Source organism: Haliotis rubra, unplaced genomic scaffold, assembly GCF_003918875.1.
Source record: "Haliotis rubra isolate DU_JTF1 unplaced genomic scaffold, ASM391887v1 Scf457, whole genome shotgun sequence".
Lineage (NCBI taxonomy): Eukaryota > Metazoa > Mollusca > Gastropoda > Lepetellida > Haliotidae > Haliotis > Haliotis rubra.
The window spans coordinates 362,379-388,538 of record NW_025767143.1 but is presented as its reverse complement, the minus strand read 5'-3'; the positions used below and the strand labels follow the sequence as shown (position 1 = coordinate 388,538).

Genomic DNA, 26,160 nt, shown 5'->3' with positions numbered 1-26,160 from the left:
CCCAGGTTTGCTGATGAACGTGTAGCGAACGTACAGTGACACCCAGGTTTGCTGATGAACGTGTAGCGAACGTACAGTGACACCCAGGTTTGCTGATGAACCTGTAGCGAACGTACAGTGACACCCAGGTTTGCTGATGAACGTGTAGCGAACCTACAGTGACACCCAGGTTTGCTGATGAACGTGTTTCAAGCTTCATACAACTAAACAGGAGACTGCAACTGCAGGCAACAAAATGAGTTTGTAATTTGAGAAATACCAAAACTGACATAATATTTAGTAAAAATTAGCTAGATTCAAGCATCACTTACATCACAAAATTCCTCTCTCTTACACCTGAATATATAGCTCACATTTCCTTAAAGATGTCCCTGCTTACTGTATTCCGACACAGTGAAAGAAACAGTGTCCTTAATGAACTCCATTAATCAAACATTTAATACTTTCTCCTCATTTTTAACCCTAGAAGCAATCATTCATCACTGTCTCCTGACACTAGATGGAGACTTGCCTCTCAGAACTATGGTCATGTGATATGGACAAGGGGAGACAACTCCTGCAAACCAAGTCCGTTACAGTGTCAGCTCAAATGACATCAGCTTGCCCCTTGCCCGAGACTATAAACACCACCTAAGGCCAAAACATGAATGATCCTTGAAATACTCAATATGTGTAGGATGTCTGACACATCTCGGAACCCAGACTGAGCTGTCTTTAATAAATATGTCAATTGCTATGTGAAAGAAGTATGTCACAGGTTTGCTTCTCATATATCATATGTGGCATATCACGTGTCACATATCACGTATCACATATCACGTATCACATACCTTCATGTAACCGACCATCCAGTTTTCATCCATAGCCAGATCTGTCAATCAAGGGTGACCATGGAAACCTAGCATGTTAGAAAGATGATACAAATAAGCAGGTTGTGTTGAAGATGGTCGGTGGATCAACTGATGTCTTCAGTTTGTCACCTACATACAGAGTTTCTGGATCACCCACAACAACAGGAATGTGGGTGATGATGCTGTAGCAGATGAAGATGTTCACAGCCACAGCCAAAGCAACACCAACAGTGGTGGAGAGAGTTAGGATCCAGCAAGAAATATTGTGCTCTCGCAGAGATTAACAAATATCAGCACAATCAAAAATCAACTCTCAATTCTCACTGTTTGAAATTCAGTCACAAAAGACGGTTGATATTCGACAGAGATACCAGATTTCCTTGTCTATATGATCAGCTGATGTAGAAATACAAACTTCATTAAACTTGACTCTTGAATGCAGGCTGTAAACGATTTAGTTCCATCAATGTATGGTTGGTTATCTGTACCACCTGGAGGCAGCAGGACACACACAGCTGGAACGTTGATGTGTAACAAGCAGTGTTCCGTGGAGATGCTGGTGGAGATGCTGGTGGAGGTGGAGATGCTGGTGGAGATGGAGATGCTGGTGGAGGTGGAGTAGCTGGTGAAGTAGCTGGACACAATCTGAAGCCCACCTACACTGACACTGTGTTCACAACATCTGGGTGCTGTACGCCTAGACTCCAAGAAATGAAGCAAGTTCCTGTTTCATAAGACAAAATAAGTGGGTGGTGTTCTCCAAGTGCGTCCTCCTGATGATAGAAGCAAAGTCAAGTTGACAGAGTTCTCCAACTGATGGAAACAAAGTGTGTTCCAGTGTGAGACAACTGAGGATGCAGGTATACAGGCCGGCGGCCGCACGAGACTGTTGGCACCTCCCCCTGTGACACCATGTGACAACGCTGTCCCCCTCTACCCCCACAAGGATGAGGTTACAGATGTAATTCCACTCCAGCATGGGGTCTCACATGTCAGAGTTGCACAGTGATGGGACACACTGGAGGACTCTCTCCCCCCTCCCCATCACTCCCCCCCCAATCACTGTACTGAACAACACAATGCACTGTCCTTGTAGTTGGAGAGTCTAAAACACAGGAGTATGACACAGATTACCTTTCCAACACTGACAGGTATCCCTCATTCCCCTGTTCTTCCACTACCTGCCAGGTGGCAGAGCATTAACCTAGCACATTCCGACCAAATTTCAGGAGAGTATTGAGCTTTATCAAGTTTATGTCTCAACAGATTATATTTACCATTCACTTTCCTCTAAGAAATTATCTGCTTGATATCATACATACACTTGCTGGTTATCATCCCACTACTTTTTGGTTATCATAACACTAATTTGCCAGTTATCATATCACTACTTGCCAGTTATCATATCACTACTTGCTACTTGCTAGTTATCATACCACTACTTGCTAGTTATCGTACTACTACTTGCTAGTTCTAACTTGCCAGTTATCATATCACTACTTGCTAGTTATCGTACCACTACTTGCCAGTTATCGTATCACTACTCGCTAGTTATAATACCACTACTTGCCAGTTATAATACCACTACTCGCTAGTTATAATACCACTACTTGCCAGTTATAATACCACTACTCGCTAGTTATCATACCACTACTTGCTAGTTATCGTACCACTACTTGCTAGTTATCGTACCACTACTTGCTAGTTATCGTACCAATAACTTGCCAGTTATCATATCACTACTTGCTAGTTATCATACCACTAACTTGCCAGTTATCATATCACTACTCGCCAGTTATAATACCACTACTTGTCAGTTATCATACCACTACTTGCTAGTTATCGTACCACTACTTGCTAGTTATCATACCACTAACTTGCCAGTTATCATATCACTACTTGCTAGTTATCATGCCATTACTTGTCAGTTATCATACCATTACTTACCAGTTATCATACCACTACTTGCCAGTTATCAGTTATCATACCACTACTTACCAGTTATCATATCACTACTTGCCAGACTTTCTCATAGTATATGTGTCAGCCTCCACCAGCCTCTGTGATGGACACATGACACACCTGCAGTCTGTTAGTGTGTCAGCCTCTACCAGCCTCTGTGATGGACACACAGACACACCTGCAGTCTGTTAGTGTGTCAGCCTCTGTGATGGACACACAGACACACCTGCAGTCTGTTAGTGTGTCAGCCTCTGTGATGGACACACAGACACACCTGCAGTCTGTTAGTGTGTCAGCCTCTGTGATGGACACACAGACACACCTGCAGTCTGTTAGTGTGTCAGCCTCTGTGATGGACACACAGACACCTGCAGTCTGTTAGTGTGTCAGCCTCTGTGATGGACACATAGACACCTGCAGTCTGTTAGTGTGTCAGCCTCTGTGATGGACACACAGACACACCTGCAGTCTGTTAGTGTGTCAGCCTCTGTGATGGACACATGAGACACCTGCAGTCTGTTATGGACACACAGACACACCTGACACCTGCAGTCTGTTAGTGTGTCAGCCTCTGTGATGGACACATAGACACCTGCAGTCTGTTAGTGTGTCAGCCTCTGTGATGGACACACAGACACACCTGCAGTCTGTTAGTGTGTCAGCCTCTACCAGCCTCTGTGATGGACACACAGACACACCTGCAGTCTGTTAGTGTGTCAGCCTCTACCAGCCTCTGTGATGGACACACAGACACACCTGCAGTCTGTTAGTAGTGTGATCACATGAGACACCTGCAGTCTGTTAGTGTGTCAGCCTCCTCATGGAAGGGAGATAACCCTCAGGTCACGGACTGATCCCTGACATTTGTGTTGCACACATAGAAAGAAACCAGGGCACTTGAGATATTGCTGTAGATGGTGTGTCTGGTATTTCCCAGAAGCCCAACCGTGTCCTACTGAGCCCAGGTAGGAATACTCACCACCTGTCTTAACAGGTCATCTCATATTCGGAGGGGATGGAGACTTTTTATCCAAATTGTACCAAATAATCCACAGGAAAAAAATGTAGAATCAGTGATACAGAAATAGTAATACTCTGGACAGGGTTTGATAGATATGAGTGTTATGGGTACAAGCATTATTTTGATCAGCAGCACTTGTCAGTCCCTAAGTCCAGGAACATGAGTGAATCAGATCATGTGTCAAGCTGGTATTTGTTTCACTGATGGCAGTTTATGATGGAGAGTGCTACAGTTACATCAGGCATAGGTCACGATGTATGAAGCCATTTCTGTTTCCCTCGTAATGTAACAGTAATAAAATAACCAACTTATATAAATCATACTTTCATGTAGCGAATGTTTAATGCACTGCAATGGAGCTCCCTTGGACAAACATGCTACAAAAGCTGCCTATGAGGTGCCTGAAGGCTCATAGTCACATTACCATCTCATCCCACCAGGTACCCACGTAAAGATGTCCGAACAGAGGCATATTTTAAACAAAGAAGTGGGACAGAACATAGAAAGTTTGAGGAGCCAAGCTGCTGAACACTTGGACCACCCAGGGACTCTCCTCAAACATCATTGCTCAGCTTCACCTGAACACATGGACCACCCAGGGACTCTCCTCAAACATCATTGCTCAGCTTCACCTGAACACATGGACCACCCAGGGACTCTCCTCAAACATCATTGCTCAGCTTCACCTGAACACTTGGACCACCCAGGGACTCTCCTCAAACATCAGTGCTCAGCTTCACCTGATATATGATCTGTGCAGCAGATTAAGTGGCAATCATCCAGAAGAATGGAATCTTTTGTGTCCAAGTTGAGTAGCAGTGAGAATTTGTCCTTCACTGTTTGCATATGACAACACAGTTTGTCTGGTTAAATGCTGCTCACAAGGACTGCTGAGAATTATCGGAAGTATGTAGAAGATTATCTGATATGAAATGTTGACACAATAGTAAAATCTTAACATAGATACTTTTGATGGAATGAAACCTAAAACTACAGCAGACATAAAGCCTGAAGGAAATTGAGAGTGAGTAAGTGAGTGAGTGAGTGAGATTTATTGGATGTTCAGAAATCCTCAGCCAATATATGCGCCAGACATGGCCCTTTTAGCCAAGTAGGACTTTGAACTCAAGACGTTTCTATTCATGACCTTTACCAGGACCTTGACCCAGAATGTTCGAACCTTGACCCTGGCAACAAACTGACATTGAAATGAGTTCTCGTTGTTACTTACCCTATGTTGATGTCTGCGTGGTGCAGTGGTGCGGCTGTTGTAGTGGACGTTGACAGGTTTTTTCTTCCTGCGCTGTTGGGAGCGCATTGTCCCGGACATGGTGACCGACACAAATCCTGGACGCGCGAGGCAAACTGCTCACTGTGTCAAGGTCGTCACTGTACTGGACGCGCGAGGCAAACTCCTCACTGTGTCAAGGTCGACACTGTACTGGACGCGCGAGGCAAACTTCTCACTGTGTCAAGGTCGTCAAAGTCATCAGGTCGTCACTGTACTGGATGTGTGTGAGGTTTGTCACAGATTGTCACAGACTGACACAGATTGTCACAGTCTCACACAGACTGACACAGATTGTCACAGTCTCACACAGACTGACACAGATTGTCACAGACTGACAGTCTGACACAGATCGTCACAGACTGACACAGATTGTCACAGATTGTCACAGTCTCACACAGACTGACACAGATTGTCACAGACTGACACAGATTGTCACAGACTGACAGTCTGACACAGATTGTCACAGACTGACACAGATTGTCACAGTCTGACACAGACTGTCACAGATTCTAAATTTTGGGTTATTGCTGCATCCCTATAAGACTGCAGTAAGTCAGAACATGTGTGACTGACATGCTCACGCCTCCTATAACACTCCAGTAGGACTAGTTAGTGTTATAATTACCCTGAAGCTATGTATGTATAGTGGGTAATCCTGTGTTGACAGCCATGCTGTGGACAGTGGTATGAGGATCAGTCAACACACAGCCTCATAGATGGCCTGGCCTCACACAAACAATGCATTGTGTGGCAGGGTGAGGGAGGAAGGGGGTCGAGGCAGGGGGGCATCCAAGGGAAAGTTGGGGGTTCAGCAGGCTACACACTGGCTGACAACAGTATCACCAGTTCCTTGTGGTGTTTGACAAGCAGCCTTTGTCTCACCTGAGTTGTATACTCAGCGGCTGTCTCCACGATCTTTCCTTCTCATGTTAGAGACCACACTCCCATAGAAACACAAGGGAACAGAGATATGGGTCAAGTACTCAAGTACTGATGATGTAGCGGGGCAACTGATGTATGATTGATGTACTAATGATGTACTCGGCCAGTGAATACTCAATTATCTCTTCTGCAGACTCAGATGATCCATTTACATCTTCTTCCTCTTTCCATCAGCCCTGTCAGTTCAGCACACAATATACAACCTCCTGCATTAACTGTCCTGTCGGTCAGTATGCTCCTGTAAAGTCCTTGATGTGACACAATATTGTGTCCAGTTCATGCAGTTCTTCTTGTGACACAATATTGTGTCCAGTTCACACAGTTCCTGGTGCAATACAACGTTTAGATGAGATACAACAAGCACCAGCCTCTGTGACACTGGTTGATACGAATGTTATAACCCAGGCAGTATAAACAGCTTCACTCACAACGAGAGTTTTTCACACAAAAAATTAGAAAAAACCTATCCATCTGTCACCACTCAATCGACTCCAGTGTGACAGTTCAGAAAACAAACCACTAAACAAACACGAGGTCCATCAACAACTCCCCTAAAATGTTAATCCGATTGGTTAAAAGTCCTGTTTCCTCCACATCAAGTGGGATGCTCCACACCTAGCCACGGAGACTGGACTCTGCCGCCACACTATCAACCTGCTGGCTGTAACACCGCCCATGGCGTGGCCGGCCAGGCCATTGTTTGTGATGTGATTAGTTAATTAAACATCCTCACAAACACCTCCCCAAGTAGTGGACTGACCCGCTGCAGGGGAAATAGGGGGAGCGGTACCTGTACACTACTCAGGTACATGCACTGATTACAGGTGGGACGCCATGACATGTTTTCTGATTCCTTCATTTGTGATTCTATGTCACAAGAGGTGAGGTTCCCAGTGCAAGCAGGCAGTGTCCCAGCAGAGACTGATCCAATGTGACGGACTGATCTGATACAAGCAGGCAGTGTCCCAGTAGAGACTGATCCAGTGTGACGGACTGATCTGATATTAGCAGGCAGTGTCCCAGTAGAGACTGATCCAGTGTGACGGACTGATGATCTGAGTAGAGACTAAGCAACAAGCAGTGTCCCAGTAGAGACTGATCCAGTGTGACGGACTGATCTGATATTAGCAGGCAGTGTCCCAGTAGAGACTGATCCAGTGTGACGGACTGATCTGATACAAGCAGGCAGTGTCCCAGTAGAGACTGATCCAGTGTGACGGACTGATCTGATATTAGGCAGTGTCCCAGAAGAGACTGATCCAATGTGACAGACTGATCTGATCAGATTGACCAACTGCAGGTAAATTCAGTCAGTGGTGATGCCCGGTCATCTAGTTAGATCTAAGTGTATGAATATGACATGACATGATATATCTACAAGAGACTGGATACACTGATCTGATCAGACTGACCACAGGTAAATTCAGTCAGTGGTGATGCCCCGTCATCTAGTTAGATCTAAGTGTATGAATATGACATGACATGATATATCTACATACAACATTCCAGCAGCCACATCCACACAGATCACCAGCTTCATCACGCTGTACTTTCAGAAACACCTTGGTAACTTGGTCAGACAATAATCAGTTTGATGTCATAGAAATACTTACTGCCCGTACCATACAATGACTGCTCAACACTGCTTCCATCAACAGCACAACACCAATGACAATACAATAGGAGGTGAGGTGAGGTGAAATTGGGTTTAATGTCGTACTTGAGAATATTTCACTCATATGACGACGTGCATGCGTGTGTATGTGTATTTGCGGCTGCTTGTACTAGCCCAGACTGAAGCTGGTTTTATAGTGCTAGCCCACTGAGATACCATGCCGCAGTGAAGCATGAATACCCCACTCAGACACATTATACTGACTCCGAGTATAATGGGTACCAGTCCTTGTTGTACCCATTAATGCCGAGCGCCAGGCAGGGACCAACAAGTACCATATTTTATCGACGCGATCGGGGATCGAACCTGCAACCTTCCGCCAAATTAGAACAATTTTCAAGATTTCATCAACCTTTCTGTAAATGTTCCTCCTTATTTTTGTCCTGAAAAGTCATATGAAGTGATGGTTTAAAAATGTGTCAAGGCCACAATGTGAAACCCTGTACAGTGTGTATTTTTATGATTATTCCAGTGTCCAAAAAGCGTACTGGTTAATAACATTGTTTATTCTTAATCACCATGATAGAAGAGGCAATTACACATCCCAGTCAGTCGTCATCTCACCTGACTCCCAGCCCAGTGCTTCAGTACACAGACATTATCATATCACAACAACCACGTAGATACAGGGCGCTCATAACCATTGACACTAACTTGGCCATTAGCAGAATTAGCTGGATACATACGCAGTTATCTCCCTTTACACACGCCTTGAGGTCAGGGGTTGGCCATTAAAACCTGGTGGTACATTGTTTGTGATGACCTGTGCAGTGCAGGTCATTATGGGATGATAGCCTCCAGGTCACACAATGCTGGATAGCAGGTGCTTGTTCTCAGTGATGGTTCATATCACAGACAAACAATAACCTACACATGCTGAGCATTCTGGAGACTATACAATAATAATTGCCATTGTAATTTGTATATGTTTTTTGTTAGTTGGCCAAAACTGCAATAAAAAATATTATTCAAAGGGTCATCAATTAAACCATCCTGATGATGATGATGATGATGATGATGATGATGATGATGATGATGATGATGCTGATGATGATGATGATGATGAAGATGGAAATGTATGGCCATAGCTAACATGTTAACACCAATCTGCTCTACACGGCATGGAAGCATTTGGGAGCAAGTTCTCCTCATGGTCAGTGTGAAGCATGGTAAAGTATCATAGCAGGATGACTTACAATTAACCACCGGCATGTTTACAGCCAAGTGTTGGGGATATTCTGGTTGTCCATTGTCTCCATGGTCCACGGACATTAATTAATTACCTCCCTAACGAGGACAGGTTAAACACCATTAACCTCTGACCTGTACTCTGGGTGGTCTGTCGGGAGGATAGCTGGAGGGTGGAGGCAGCGGAAATCAGGGAAGGGGGGAAGGACAGATATGGAGTTAGGGTGGAGGAGCACTGCTGACGACCGAGAGTCAGGAACTCCAGAATCAAACATTTAATATTCTACACGACAATCTCACGGGACCGGATACAAATATCTATATCTACACGACGGGACCGGATACAAATAGCTATATCTGAGAGTAAACACATTGTAAAAATGAAAGATAAATGCATAAAAAAATGTTCACAATGTATAGAGACATTAAATATTATTTTCAAATTACTATACAAGTTGCATGAATAATGAAACACAATGAATGACAGTTGGGCTAAGTCACAATAGCCTAGTTGAAGAACAACATCGCTTCATTCTAAAGATATGGTCTTTCACTGACATGTCAGGGAAGTGGTTGTGTTTTCACATAAATGACACTTGCAACAAGTTGGTTATCATTTTGAAATAAGCAATAACATGTCTAGTCTCAGAGGAAGGCAGTGTCGTTCAGTACTATAATTGTCCAGTACAGAGAATGTAGAATATATCTTGTACTTTGTGTAGGTTCAAGTATATGTATATGGGTGTGTGTACACAGGTATATGTAGATGGTTGTGTATACACAGGTATATGTATATGGGTGTGTGTACACAGGTATATGTATATGGGTGTGTACACAGGTATATGTATATGGGTGTGTTTACACAGGTATATGTACATGGGTGTATGTACACAGGTATATGTATATGGGTGTATGTACACAGGTATATGTAGATGGTTGTGTGTACACAGGTATATGTATATGGGTGTGTGTACACAGGTATATGTATATGGGTGTATGTACACAGATATATGTATATGGTTGTGTGTACACAGGTATATGTATATGGGTGTATGTACACAGGTATATGTATATGGGTGTGTGTACACAGGTATATGTAGATGGTTGTGTGTACACAGGTATATGTATATGGGTGTGTGTACACAGGTATATGTATATGGGTGTGTTTACACAGGTATATGTATATGGGTGTATGTACACAGGTATATGTAGATGGTTGTGTGTACACAGGTATATGTATATGGGTGTGTGTACACAGGTATATGTATATGGGTGTATGTACACATATATATGTATATGGTTGTGTGTACACAGGTATATGTATATGGGTGTATGTACACAGGTATATGTATATGGGTGTGTGTACACAGGTATATGTAGATGGGTGTATGTACACAGGTATATGTATATGGGTGTATGTACACAGGTATATGTATGTGGGTGTATGTACACAGGTATATGTAGATGAATGTATGTACACAGGTATATGTATATGGGTGTATGTACACAGGTATATGTATATGGTTGTGTGTACACAGGTATATGTATAAGGTTGTGTGTACACAGGTATATGTATATGGGTGTGTGTACACACTGGTATATGTATATGGGTGTATGCACACAGGTATATGTAGATGGGTGTATGTACACAGGTATATGTATATGGGTGTATGTACACAGGTATATGTATATGGGTGTGTGTACACAGGTATATGTATATGGTTGTGTGTACACAGGTATATGTATATGGGTGTGTGTACACAGGTATATGTATATGGGTGTATGTACACAGGTATATGTATATGGGTGTATGTACACAGGTATATGTATATGGATGTATGTACACAGGTATATGTAGATGGGTGTATGTACACAGGTATATGTATATGGGTGTATGTACACAGGTATATGTATATGGGTGTGTGTACACAGGTTTATGTATAAGGTTGTGTGTACACAGGTATATGTATATGGGTGTGTGTACACAGGTATATGTATATGGGTGTATGTACACAGATATATGTATATGGTTGTGTGTACACAGGTATATGTATGTGGGTGTATGTACACAGGTATATGTAGATGGGTGTATGTACACAGGTATATGTAGATGGGTGTATGTACACAGGTATATGTATATGGGTGTATGTACACAGGTATATGTATATCGGTGTATGTACACAGGTATATGTATATGGGTGTATGTACACTGGACTGACAATTGTCTGGGAGTACATCACTCCATGCCCAACAATTGGCTGGGAGTACAACACCCCATGCCCAACAATTAGCTGGGAGTACAACACCCCATGCCCAACAATTAGCTGGGAGTACAACACCCCATGCCCAACAATTAGCTGGGAGTACAACACCCCATGCCCAACAATTAGCTGGGAGTACAACACCCCATGCCCAACAATTAGCTGGGAGTACAACACCCCATGCTCAACAATTGACAATTTCTACCCAGGTACCACCCCCCAATTACCCTACTCCGATACCCATTATGTTAATTCCTGACATCAAACTTGTAAATATATTCTACAGCTCAGAGGCTTAAATTGGGTGCAACATTTTATAAGATATCACATTTACATAAGTTTAAAAAGTAGTGAAAATGTCGTGGTGACCTTGAAAATAAAATCAAGGTCAAGTAGATCGACTGGTGTCTGCGAAATCCCCTAAAGTAGGCTGTCACCAAATTTGAAGATATTGGGTACAACAATGCATGAGATATCGTGTTAACAAGAGTTTGAAAAGTGGTCAAAGTGTCGTGGTGACCTTGAAAATAAGTCAAGGTCACCAAAGTCGACTGGTGTCTGTGAAATCCCCCATGTAGGCTGTCACCAAATTTGAAGACATTGGGTACAACAGTGCATGAGATATCATGTACAAGAACAGGTATATATGTATGTTGGTACAGACGCTGCTGACTACATAGTCCCCCGTTCTGCGTTGCAGAAGGGGGAACAAAAATCTGAGCATAATATTCTGAGAATAGCTATATGATGAGAGAAAAGTCCTTCCGACTCTGCTCACATATAGGGACAACACTACACACACATAAACAATTATGATATGAACAGACAACATGTCCACGGGACACAGACAACTAATCACACACCGGACTAACCGATATTGATACGGCAAAGACAACCATGCCTCACACTCATCTCAAGACTTACTCCCTGTTGTCAAAAGCATAAAGTCATGCAAAGTTGTAAAAATGTCAGAAAAAGAAAATTAAAACCACACCACACAAGAAAGTAAGTGATGGTTATTCTTGGTGAACCCACCAAACAGTTGTCAATCACAGAAAACAAGACAAACACAGCACCACCTAGTGGGGACAAACTCTCCACCCAGGGGAGACAACTCTAGTCTATTGGCTGTCAGGGAGCCTGGCATGAGTGACACACAGCTGTTCACACAAGAGAATGTCACACAGTGACCTGTCAGGCACACGGGTTATGTGGGATTTTACAGCCACTTCATGTAATGTATTCTGAGCACATGCCGAAACCTGTGAGACTCTAACTATAGGTCCCGCGTGACAGTAACTGTAGGTCCCGTGTGACAGTAACTGTAGGTCCCGTGTGACAGTAACTGTGGGTCCCGTGTGACAGTAACTGTAGGTCCCGTGTGACAGTAACTGTAGGTCCCGTGTGACAATAACTGTAGGTCCCGTGTGACCAGCACACACGGAGGCTCCCTGACACGCCTCATCCCAGCAGCCCACAGTTAGAACACAGCCACTTACCCGTCTCTTGACATGTCTCCGCCTCTGTCCAGCCCAAACACAACACAACCATTAGTATATGATACTACACTGGGCTTATACCTGGCTCTACACTATACAGTAGGCTTATACCTGGCTCTACCTGGGCTTATACCTGGCTCTACACAATACTACACATACTACACAATGGGCTTATATACCTACCTGGCTCTGGCTCTACACGCATACTACACACAATACTACACTGGGCTTATACCTTGCTCTAGACAATACTACACTGCTTATATACCTGGCTCTACACGATACACAATACACTACTACACTGCTTATACCTGGCTCTACCTTGCTCTACACAATACAGTGGGCTTATACACAATACTACACTGGGCTTATACCTTGCTCTATACCTACCTGGCTCTACACAATACTACACTGGCTCTTATACCTGGCTCCTGGGTCTAGACACAATATACTACACTGGGCTTATACCTGGCTCTACACAATACTACAATACCTACACTGGGCTTATACTGGGCATATACCTGGCTCTACACAATACTACACTGGGCTTATACCTGGCTCTACACTGACAATACTACACTACACACTGGGCTTATACCTGGCTCTACACAATACAGTGGGCTTATACCTGGCTCTACACAATACTACACTGGGCTTATACACTGGGCTCTACACACTCTACACAATACACTGGGCTTATACCTGGCTCTAGACAATACTACACTGGGCTTATACCTTGCTTCTACACACACATACTACACTGGGCTTATACCTGGCTCTACTCTACAATACTGGGCTGGGCTCTACACAATACTACACTGGGCTTATACCTGGCTCTAACTACACTGGGCTGATACCTGGCTCTACCTGGCTCTCTACACAATACACTACACTGGGGCTTATACCTGGCTCTAGCTACACTCTACACAATACTACACTGGGCTGATACCTGGCACTGATACCTGGCTCTACACAATACAGTGGGCATATACCTGGCCTCTACACATACCCACTGGCTCTACACAATACACCCTTGCTCTACAGAATACAGTGGGCATATACCTGGCCCTACACAATACACCAGACAAACATGGCTCTACAGAATACACCAGTTATAACCTGCCTCTTCACAACAGGCATTCACCTGGCTCTATGTTATACACCTTGTATACACATGCCTTAATGAAATACACTGGGCATATATTTGGGTCCACACAATATCCAGGTGCCTTCCTGGATCTATACAATAGACAGGAATACACCTGGATCAACACTATATGCTTGGTTCTATAGAATAAACTACGCATACACCCAGGTTTATATGATACACCAAGAATGTGACTGACTCTATACTACATACTGGTCAAATATGTACCTGTCTTCACACAAGGTATCAAGCCAGACACCTGTAGCCCCACAGTAGCACAGGCAGTTTGTGGAAGCAACACAAAGAAGCACCATTCTCCAGGAGAAGGTTCATATTGACAACCCAACTCCTGTGATAGATGCATTAAAGGGAAATAACTCACCTCTTCCACTTCGACATCGCTGTCCATGTTGAGTTTGTCTCGTGTTCCGCGCCGTCCCGGTGACGCTGTCCTCTTGCTGAGGCTGGGACTGCCCAGTATTGGGCTACTTCCCTCCAGCTGTCTCCTAGCAACAGATCAACACCAGTCAAGAGGCAGCAACATGAAACGGCAGCAGGTGTTGCAGAGCAAACATCTATACTGATGGCAACAAATAAGGGAACTGTTTAACCAGCAGGCATCCTTTCTAATAAACTGTGATAATGTTAGTTGCTCTCATCAATAAGTCTGTATTGGTTTTGAGATAACAAACTTGTGTACAAATATTTAGAACTTGACACTGGTAACCAAGTGACACAGCGGCTGGGTCAGATGGATGACACTGTGTTCAGGTGTACAAACCCGTCTGGAATGGTTGTGTCTGGAACTGGTGTGTTTGTAACTGATGTGTCGGTGCTTGTAACACACGTGTCTGTAACATGTGTCTGCAACTGATGTGCGTGTAATCTAAGTGTTTGTCACACAAGTGTCTGTAACGCTCGTGTATGTAACACACGTGTCTGTAACGGATATGTAACACACGTGTCTGTAACGGATATGTATGTAACATACGTGTCTGTAACGGATATGTATGTAACACAAGTGTCTGTAACGGATATGTATGTAACACACGTGTCTGTAACGGATATTTATGTAACGCACGTGTCTGTAATGCACGTCTGTAAGGCAAGTGTCTGTAACGCACGTGTCTGTAACGCACGTGTCTGTAACGCACGTGTCTGTAACGCACGTGTCTGTAACGCACATGTCTGTAACGCACATGTCTGTAACGCACGTGTCTGTAATGCAAGTGTCTGTAACGGATGAGTTTGTAACGCAAGTGTCTGTAATGCATGTGTTTGTAATACAGGTGTCTGTAACACAAGTGTCTGTAATGCAAGTATCTGTAACGCACGTTTGTTATGCACGTGTTTGTAACAAGCATCTCTAACACAAGTGTTTGTAATACAAGTGTCTAACGCACGTGTATGTAATGCACTTCTTTGTAACAAGTGTCTGAAACACAAGTGTCTAACACAAGTGTCTGTAACGCACGTGTAACGCATGTGTTTGTAATGCCTGCAGTTGAGTCAAACCTTGGACAACCCTGCTACCTTGACACAACAGTGTTTAAGGGTAGATACCAACAGTGTTTAAGGGTAGATACCAACAGTGTTTAAGGGTAGATACCAACAGTGTTTAAGGGTAGATACCAACAGTGTTTAAGGGTAGATACCAACAGTGTTTAAGGGTAGATACCAACAGTGATGTGAAAGTTTTCATATTGTTACTAGAGAACCGATTTGAGAGAGCCTGAACATTAGAATACAAACATAATGTTGTTCTGACTTAACACAGCATATCTGTAATGGATGATTTTGTAACTAATGTGACTGAAACTGAAGTGTCAAGAGCAAGGAAAGAGTCATTACGTGTTGCTGAGTTTGGCTGGTTTCCCCGTCAGGTTTTCGAGGCTGGCAAGAGCGTGGTCTCGCTCCGACTTGATGTGTTGTAACTGCCGCACGGCGGTATCCCGCTCCTCCAGCGCCTGAGATTTCTCCCGCAACACTGCGTCCCGCTCCTTCAGAGCCAGCTCAAAACTCAGCTGTAGGGCCTGGGTCGGGTTGCTCTCATCACCAGGATCTGCTGACACAACAGACTGTATAGTACAACACTCATATATCATGGTACTCATATTACACAGGTATAATAGTCATGTATTGTACCTCACGCAAGAATCGTGATCTCTGATTGGTCCACTAGACCCTGAACAAGTTACCAAGTATGCCCAGTGCACGGCCGTGAACAGCCCAAGCAGGGTATAAATCTTTGCAAGGGAGACTAAATCATTTATACCCCGCCCCATGTAAAAAGCATGCATCCATGGTTTGGATCCACTAGTCGGTACAATGTTAGTAAGATATATGACTGAATTTCAGTTTGTCTTTATGTTATATTTATATAATGAGAGATTTAAACATTAAGTAAGATAAATTTGTTGTACCATTGCCTTCAGCGAGGTTGATAAAACCTAACACGGGACGCATTAATAGAGATTAATACACGAGCTTAGATGTCATATTGTAATTACCACACGAGTGATACAATATGACATCTATGCGAGTGTGTTAATTTCTTTATTACATTTTACAATTTTGGAATCTAAGGTTCATTACACATGTGCAACGTATCGAAAATATGTCATGACGTATTTTAACACATATGGATGATAAAACCCTGTATACCCCTCATCACAATGCTACAAGTAGTAATATCACAGGTAAACATTCATACATGATGTGTATAACACTCATATATCAAGGGTATAACAATCATATATCACAGGTATAACATTCATATATCACAGGTATAACATTCATATATCACAGGTATAACAATCATTCATAAATTTCCAGTGACATCACTCCATTATCTCTCAGGTTCTCCTTTCACAGAGTAAACCTCTACAGGCAGTTTCATGGTCATTCTCCAAGAAATCCTGCAGAGTTTCTACAGAATGCACTGGGATCTGGGATTTTCCTCAGAATGCCTGCAGATCTACTGAGGAATACCCCTTAACTTAGAATTATTTTACTTGTACAAGTTTTGAAGATTGATATAACTTTGTCTTGCTATTACTGAATACGATCGTAAAATATTACATTATTGAAAACTTCCAACATATTGTACCAATGAAAGGTTTCGAACCTGGAACCCTTCGCTTACCAACTTGGCAGTTTGACCAACTTGGTTACGAAGGATCGCTGTGAAGAATGATGGTTGTCAGTTTGACCAGCTAGGTTAAGAAGGATCGCTGTGAAGAATGATGGCTGTCAGTTTGACCAACTTGGTTACGAAGGATCGCTGTGAAGAATGATGGTTGTCAGTTTGACCAACTTGGTTATTGACCGAAGGATCGCTGTGAAGAATGATGGTTGTCAGTTTGACCAACTTGGTTACGAAGGATCGCTGTGAAGAATGATGGTTGTCAGTTTGACCAACTTGGTTACGAAGGATCGCTGTGAAGAATGATGGTTGTCAGTTTGACCAACTTGGTTACGAAGGATCGCTGTGAAGAATGATGGTTGTCAGTTTGACCAACTTGGTTCTGTTTGACCAACTTGGTTATCGCTGTGAAGAATGATGCTGTCAGTTTGACCAACTTGGTTACGGATTGTGAAGTTTGAAATGATGGTTGTCAGTTTGACCAACTGGTTCTGAAGAATCGCTGTGAAGAATGATGGTTGTCAGTTCTGAAGGATGATGTTTGACCAACTTGGTTACGTGATTTGTCAGTTTGACCAACTTGGTTACTGAAGGATCGCTGTGAAGAATGATGGTTGTCTCAATCACTGTGAGACTGTCAGTTTGACCAACTTGGTTACGAAGGATCGCTGTGAAGAACGATGGTTGTCAGTATGATGTATGTGTTCCTCACAAGACTGGACATGCGGGCAGCGCACATGCATGATACAGGTAGCACATGCAGAGCATGTGCGTTGCATGTGCACAAAACATGAGACTCATATAAAATCACTGATACATGCATCCCTTGCCACAACAGGGATCTTGGGGTTCATGAATGATATTTCCCCCCTACACCACGCGTTATGAGGGAGTGAGTTTAGTTTTACGCCGGTTTTAGCAATATTCCAGAAATATCATGCCTGGGACACCAGAAATGGGCTTCACACATTGTACCCATATGGTGATGAATTGAACCCGGGTCTTTGGCATGACAAGCGAACACTTCAACCACAAGTCTACCAACCCACCCCCACCCCCACCTCAAGCATTATAAGACAGATAATACAGAATAAAGGCCAAGTAAAATTGTATTTTCCATGTGCATTGCATAACTGCTATTTCATGTATTGTGTCCACTCAAAACTGCGTCATATCATCGAAGGTGAACAAACAAACTTTGTACATGAAAATGTATATTACGTTAACATCACTGGTAATATGGTATTATAGAGTTTTTCAAAGACACCCCTGGCATCTAATAGGAATGTTATAGGCACACCAAAGATATATGACTATTGTTATGATATTCACTGTAGTAAACATCTGCCCTATTAAACAGCCCATGACCAACATTCAGGCTGATCTACAAGTAAACAGAATAATTAAGATCTTAAGTATATTCTGTTGGACATTACACTCACACATTATCTATAAAAAACAGTAGATTGGAAATATAATTGCTGTGGTGCTGTTGTCTGGGGAGTTTGTGCGTGTGTTACTGGGGTTTCAGCAGAGTAGGTCTGAACGTCCAGAAACACATTGTGTATGGTTTCAGCAGAGTATGTCTGAACGTCCAGAAACACATTGTGTATGGTTTCAGCAGAGTATGTCTGAACGTCCAGAAACACATTTTGTATGGTTTCAGCTGAGTAGGTCTGAACGTCCAGAAACACATTTTGTATGGTTTCAGCAGAGTATGTCTGAACGTCCAGAAACACATTTTGTATGGCTTCAGCAGAGTAGGTCTGAACATCCAGAAACACATTTTGTATGGTTTCAGCTGAGTATGTCTGAACGTCCAGAAACACATTTTGTATGGTTTCAGCAGAGTATGTCTGAACGTCCAGAAACACATTTTGTATGGCTTCAGCAGAGTAGGTCTGAACGTCCAGAAACACATTTTGTATGGTTTCAGCAGAGTAGGTCTGAACATCCAGAAACACATTTTGTATGGTTTCAGCAGAGTAGGTCTGAACGTCCAGAAACACATTTTGTATGGTTTCAGCAGAGTAGGTCTGAACGTCCAGAAACACATTTTGTATGGTTTCAGCAGAGTAGGTCTGAACGTCCAGAAACACATTTTGTATGGTTTCAGCAGAGTAGGTCTGAACGTCCAGAAACACATTTTGTATGGTTTCAGCTGAGTATGTCTGAACATCCAGAAACACATTTTGTATGGTTTCAGCAGAGTAGGTCTGAACGTCCAGAAACACATTTTGTATGGTTTCAGCAGAGTAGGTCTGAACATCCAGAACACATTTTGTATGGTTTCAGCAGAGTAGGTCTGAGCGCCCAGAAACACATTTTGTATGGTTTCAGCAGAGTAGGTCTGAACGTCCAGAAACACATTTTGTATGGTTTCAGCAGAGTAGGTCTGAACGTCCAGAAACACATTTTGTATGGTTTCAGCAGAGTAGGTCTAAAGCGCCCAGAAACATCATTTTGTATGGTTTCAGCTGAGTAGGTCTGAATGTCCAGAAACACAGAAACACATAAGACACTGATATATCACTTGTATTCCTAGGACATAAGACTGATATATCACTTGTATTCCTAGGACAAGACACTGATATATCACTTGTATTCCTAGGACATAAGACACTGATATATCACTTGTATTCCTAGGACATAAGACACTGATATATCACTTGTATTCCTAGGACATAAGACACTGATATATCACTTGTAATCCTAGGACATAAGACTGATATATCACTTGTATTCCTAGGACATAAGACACTGATATATCACTTGTAATCCTAGGACATAAGACACTGATATATCACTTGTATTCCTAGGATATAAGACACTGATATATCACTTGTATTCCTAGGACATAAGACTGATATATCACTTGTATTCCTAGGACATAAGACACTGATATATCACTTGTAATCCTAGGACATAAGACACTGATATATCACTTGTATTCCTAGGATATAAGACAGAAACTCAGAAGTCAGAAGTGAGCAAAATATGCCAATATGTTCACATCAGAATTTAGAAATATATATGTTGTAGGGTCCCTTAATGGTTGTGCCCATGGTACTTGAATCAAAAGCTGTACCAACGACAGTCACTGACATGACTGTAATATTGGTACATGTCGTCATACATCACTGATGCCATAGATCACTGTTGACATAACGATGATGGTGACTCCTCTGAGTGAGACAGGTGAAATAAACAGGAGGCACAGAATGTCATAGAAGGAAGTCTGATCTGACAGTCACACACGTCACACGTCTGTCACATATCCCTCAGATATAAGGAAATCTTTACTGAACAGAATTACAGCTGAAATAGTCTACATATTTCTTTGACAGTCTCTGGCGCAATGCTGCACAATCCGCAGGAATCACTGATCTAAATGAGCAGTTTTGTTGCTATGTTGTTTGTGGGGGGTTCTATTTCTTTGGGGTTTTATTATTTATTTTTTTGGGGGGTAGGGGTATGGGTGTGTGTTGTTTTTTGGGGGAGGGAGAGTTTGTGTGAAAAAGAGGATTTATCTTTACTCACAAACTGCAGGAGTTGTGGGAGCATAGAGTGTGCTTTGTTACTCAACTCATCCTGAGCTGGCAGTCATCTCAAGTAGAGTGTGCTTTGTTACTCAACTCATCCCGAGCTGGCAGTCATCTCAAGTAGAGTGTGCTTTGTTACTCAACTCATCCTGAGCTGGCAGTCATCTCAATGTACTGATACATGGGAGACCTCAACCCCACAGAACAAGGTCCTACTCAACATACCGCCCTCACACCCACAGAACAAGGTCTTACACAACATACCGCCCTCACACCCACAGAACAAGGTCCCTCATCTACACACCGACCTCAACCCCACAGAACAAGGTCCTGAGCAACATACTCAAGTAGACACCCACAGAACAAGGTCCTACAGAACATACAGTCCCCTCACACCCACAGAACAAGGTCCTACACAACATACAGCCTCCACACCCACAGAACAAGGTCCTACACAACACACCGTCCTCACATTTGTTACACACCAACAGAACAAGGTCCTCTCAGCCAACATACCGCCCTCACACACCAACAGAACAAGGTCCTACGCAACATACAGCCCTCACACCAACAGAACAAGGTCCTACGCAACATGCAGCCCTCACACCCACAGAACAAGGTCCTACACGCCCAACATACCAGCCTCTCACACCCACAGAAACAATACAGCCCTCACACCCACAGGTCCCACGCAACATACAGCCCTCCTCACACCCACAGAACAAGGTCCTACACAACATACAGCCCTCACACCCACCACAGAACAAGGTCCTCCCACGCAACATACCGCCCCTCACACCCACAGAACAAGGTCCTACACAACATACCGCCCTCACACCCACAGAACAAGGTCCTACACAACATACCACCTCACACCCACAGAACAAGGTCCTACGCAACATACCGCCCTCACACCCACAGAACAAGGTCCTACACAACATACCGCCCTCACACCCACAGAACAAGGTCCTACACAACATACCGCCCTCACACCCACAGAACAAGGTCCTACGCAACATACCGCCCTCACACCCACAGAACAAGGTCCTCACGCCCAACATACATACTCACACCCAGGTCCTCGCGAACATACAGCCCTCAACAAGGTCCTCACACAAGAACAAGACCACAACATACACAACATACCTCACACCCAACAGAACAAGGTCCTACATAACATAACATACCGCCTCACACCCACAGAACAAGGTCCTACGCGAACATACCGCCCTCACACCCACAGAACAAGGTCCTACACAACATACATACCTCACACCCACAGAACAAGGTCCTACAAGGTCGCAATCATACATACCACCAAGGTCCTCACGCAACAACATCACACCCACAGAACAAGGTCCTACGCCCTCAACATACCGCCCTCACACCCACAGAACAAGGTCCTACGCAACATACCGCCCTCACACCCACAGAACAAGGTCCTACGCAACATACCGCCCTCACACCCACAGAACAAGACTACACAACATACCACCCTCACACCCACAGAACAAGGTCCTACACAACATACCGCCCTCACACCCACAGAACAAGGTCCCACACAACATACCACTCACACCAACAGAACAAAGGTCCCACACAACATACCGCCCTCACCCACAGAACAAGGTCCCACGCAACATACCACCATCACACCCCACCCCTTCCTACACAACATACTGCCCCCACATCCACAGAACAAGGTCCCATCACAACATACCGCCCTCACACCCACAGAACATGACTACACAACCCTCACACCACAGAACTCACACCCACAGAACAAGGTCCCACAACATAACACCCTCACACCCACAGAACAAGGTCCCATGCGACATACCGCCACCCTCACAACAAGGTCCCACCACGTCATACAGAACAAGGTCCCACGCCCATTACACCCACAGAACAAGGTCCCATACCGCGAAATACCCACAGAGCAAGGTCCCACACCCACAACAAGGTCCCACGCGACATACCGCCCTTACACCCACAGACCAAGGTCCCACGCGACATACCGCCCTCACACACAAGCACAGGTAACATGTATGAATCCACACACAATATGGCTTTGTGTTGTTAGCCTGGACTGTTGTATAGACTCTCCAGCAGGTTCACACACCTACACAGTGGACTAACATTAGGTGACTGACACAACGTCTCAGCTCTGTCCACTGTCAGGTGGGAACCGTGTCAGGCTTCTCAATTACAGACGACATGACTCAGTCAGGTGACCACTCACCCGTGTCGACATTCAGTGTTTACCACTCACCCTTGTCGACTGGTGTAGACCGAACCATCTAACAGTTTATCTGTACAAACAGGGTTTACCAGCTTCAGGGTGTTCTCACCGTCTTGCTCATCACGACAATAGCGGACATCGGGCACACACCGTCCAGCTGGTTCACAGTCATTAAATACCTGTAGTCTGTACACCATGTACACTCACAGTTTACAGACTGACTGATGGTGGTGCCTCCCTCCCTACAGTTTACCTCCACCCTGAGGCTAGGTTCTCTATGGTGTTTGTGTCTCCAGAAGGTAGAGAGATTTGTTGTTAACCTGGCCTGCCTACTACTATCACTGTGACAATTGGGCATGACCTGCTACTGCTTGTTTTATAGAACCATTCTGTACTCAGCACTGGGATAAAGCTGAATGTAAGAATCTGGCATAATGTTTCTCATTGTGACATCATCAACCTTCTCCCTGCTGTAGGCAGAATATCCTCAGTCATGGAGGTAGATGAAACTACACAGAGGCATGAGATAATCAACCTTCTCCCTGCTGTAGGCAGAATATCCTCAGTCATGGAGGTAAATGAAACAACACAGAGGCATGAGATAATCAACCTTCTCCCTGCTGTAGGCAGAACATCCTCTGCCATGGAGGTAAATGAAACTACACAGGGGCATGAGCTAATCAACCTTCTCCCTGCTGTAGGCAGAATATCCTCAGTCATGGAGGTAGATGAAACAACACAGGGCATGAGATAATCAACCTTCTCCCTGCTGTAGGCAGAACATCCTCTGCCATGGAGGTAGATGAAACTACACAGGGGCATGAGATAATCAACCTTCTCCCTGCTGTAGGCAGAATATCCTCTGCCATGGAGGTAGATGAAACAACACAGAGGCATGAGATAATCAACCTTCTCCCTGCTGTAGGCAGAATATCCTCTGCCATGGAGGTAAATGAAACAACACAGAGGCATGAGATAATCAACCTTCTCCCTGCTGTAGGCAGAATATCCTCAGTCATGGAGGTAGATGAAACAACACAGGGCATGAGATAATCAACCTTCTTCCTGAGCAGAATATCCTGTGTCATGTGACAGATTTGTCTGCTGCTGCCTTGTAAAAAAACTATCAAAGCTCCTAGTCTTGAAAAGATAATTATGACATTGGGGTGTTTGAAGTGATATCAGTCATTTCCTTAGCAATCTTAGCGCTAAGGTAGTCAACATATATAATATCTTAACATAGACTGATGCCAGTCAAAGTGTTGAGGTTTTGTACGAAAGCATCCTGGCTTACACTCATTGGATACTCCAGCCTTATACACCAGCCTTACACACCACAGGGGTGGAAATAACTTTAAAATTGCTAGTGTACTCCGATACAGTGGCACATGTAAAGTCACTTGCCCTGATAATGTTTCCACTAGACGGACTGTTTTCTTGCTGATTTTCTAAATAAACAACATAATTAACATTGGAAAGTCAACTGGACACCGGTACAGTGTGATATACAAATTTGCTTGCCTGACAGAAAAGAACACTGGACTCGGACGTCAGGCAATGGGCTATTTCTACCCCTGACACCAGCCTATATACACCAGCCTCATATACCAGCCATATACACCAGTCTTATACACCAGCCATATACACCAGCAGTGTATACACTAGCCTTATACACCAGCTGTATACACCAGGCATTTTCACCATCCGTATACACTAGCCTTATACACCAGCCTTACACATATACACCAGCCTTACACACCAGATATATACACCAGCCGTATACACCAGCCTTATACATATAGTCTTATACACCAGCCTTATACACCAGCTGTATACACCAGCCTTATACATATAGTCTTATACACCAGCCTTATACACTAGCCAGCCAAATACACCAGCCTTATACATATAGTCTTATACATCAGCCTTATACACCAGATACATACACCAGCCGTATACACCAGCCTTATACATATAGTCTTATACACCAGTCTTATACGCATACACCAGCCTTATACACTAAGCCTTATACACTAAGCCTTATACACCAGCCTTATACACCAGCCGTATACACCAGCCTTATACACCAGCCTTATACACCAGCCCTATACACCAGCCCTATACACCAGCCCTATACACCAGCCCTATACACCAGCCTTATACACCAGCCTACACCAGCCCCCTATACACCAGCCTTATACACCAGCCTTATACACCAGCCTTATACACCAGCCTTATACACCAGCCTTATACACCAGCCCTATACACCAGCCCTATACACCAGCCCTATACACCAGCCCTATACACCAGCCCTATACACCAGCCTTATACACCAGCCGTATACACCAGCCTTATACACCAGCCTTATACACCAGCCTTATACACCAGCCATATACACTAAGCCTTATACACTAAGCCTATACATACACCAGCCTTATACACCAGCCTTATACACCAGCCTATACACCAGCCCTATACACCAGCCCTATACACCAGCCTTATACACCAGCCTTATACACCAGCCGTATACACCAGCCTTATACACCAGCCTTATACACCAGCCTTATACACCAGCCCTATACACCAGCCTTATACACCAGCCGTATACACCAGCCTTATACACCAGCCTTATACACCAGCCTTATACACTAAGCCTTATACACCAGCCTTATACACCAAGAACAGTGATGTATTGATCTCCGTATACCCGTAACACAGTTGGCTGATGGCAGGAGCTCTTCACGGCAACAGTGACTCAAGAGACTTAACAAGACATCAGTGGTTCCGCATAATCAAGCTGAGCCGATGATCAATGACTGAGCAGTCCCAGGAAACCCTGACAATAGCTGCCGCCGGCGCCCTGAAGCAAGCTCCACTGTCTCCCAGGCAGCACGTACAGCTATAGAACAACGATTGGCCTGAATGATGAACACATGATATACAGATCAGTTCAACACTCAACAATAGCGCAACAAGACAGCCTCAAAGACTCTATTGGAACACAACCTGCTCATGCCAAATGGCTGTTTGATTACATTGTATTGCTGGTGTTGGTCTCAATAGTAGCACACAGAACCTGCCATAGAGGTCCACAATCTACTTGTGTCATACACCTTCTTGATGACATTGTATTGCTGGTGTTGGTCTCAATAGTAGCACACAGAACCTCTCATAGAGGTCCACAATCTACTTGTGTCATACACCTTCTTGATGACATTGTATTGCAGGTGTTGTGTTCGTCTCAATAGTAGCTCACAGAACCTTTCATAGAGGTCCACAATATACTTGTGTCATACACCTTCTTGATGACATTGTATTGCAGGTGTTGTGTTCGTCTCAATAGTAGCTCACAGAACCTTTCATAGAGGTCCACAATCTACTTGTGTCATACACC

General features: G+C 43.9%; 1 protein-coding gene across 1 annotated transcript in view; it reads right to left on the bottom strand.

Moving 5' to 3' along the window:
* The window catches only part of LOC124290102 (tight junction protein ZO-1-like), a 110,185-nt gene that overhangs the window by 56,754 nt on the left and 27,271 nt on the right, over positions 1-26,160 (bottom strand). The window contains 3 exon segments of the mRNA XM_046726788.1: positions 12,691-12,714; positions 14,220-14,343; positions 15,689-15,902. Of these exon segments, the coding sequence (XP_046582744.1) occupies positions 12,691-12,714; positions 14,220-14,343; positions 15,689-15,902 (362 nt within the window).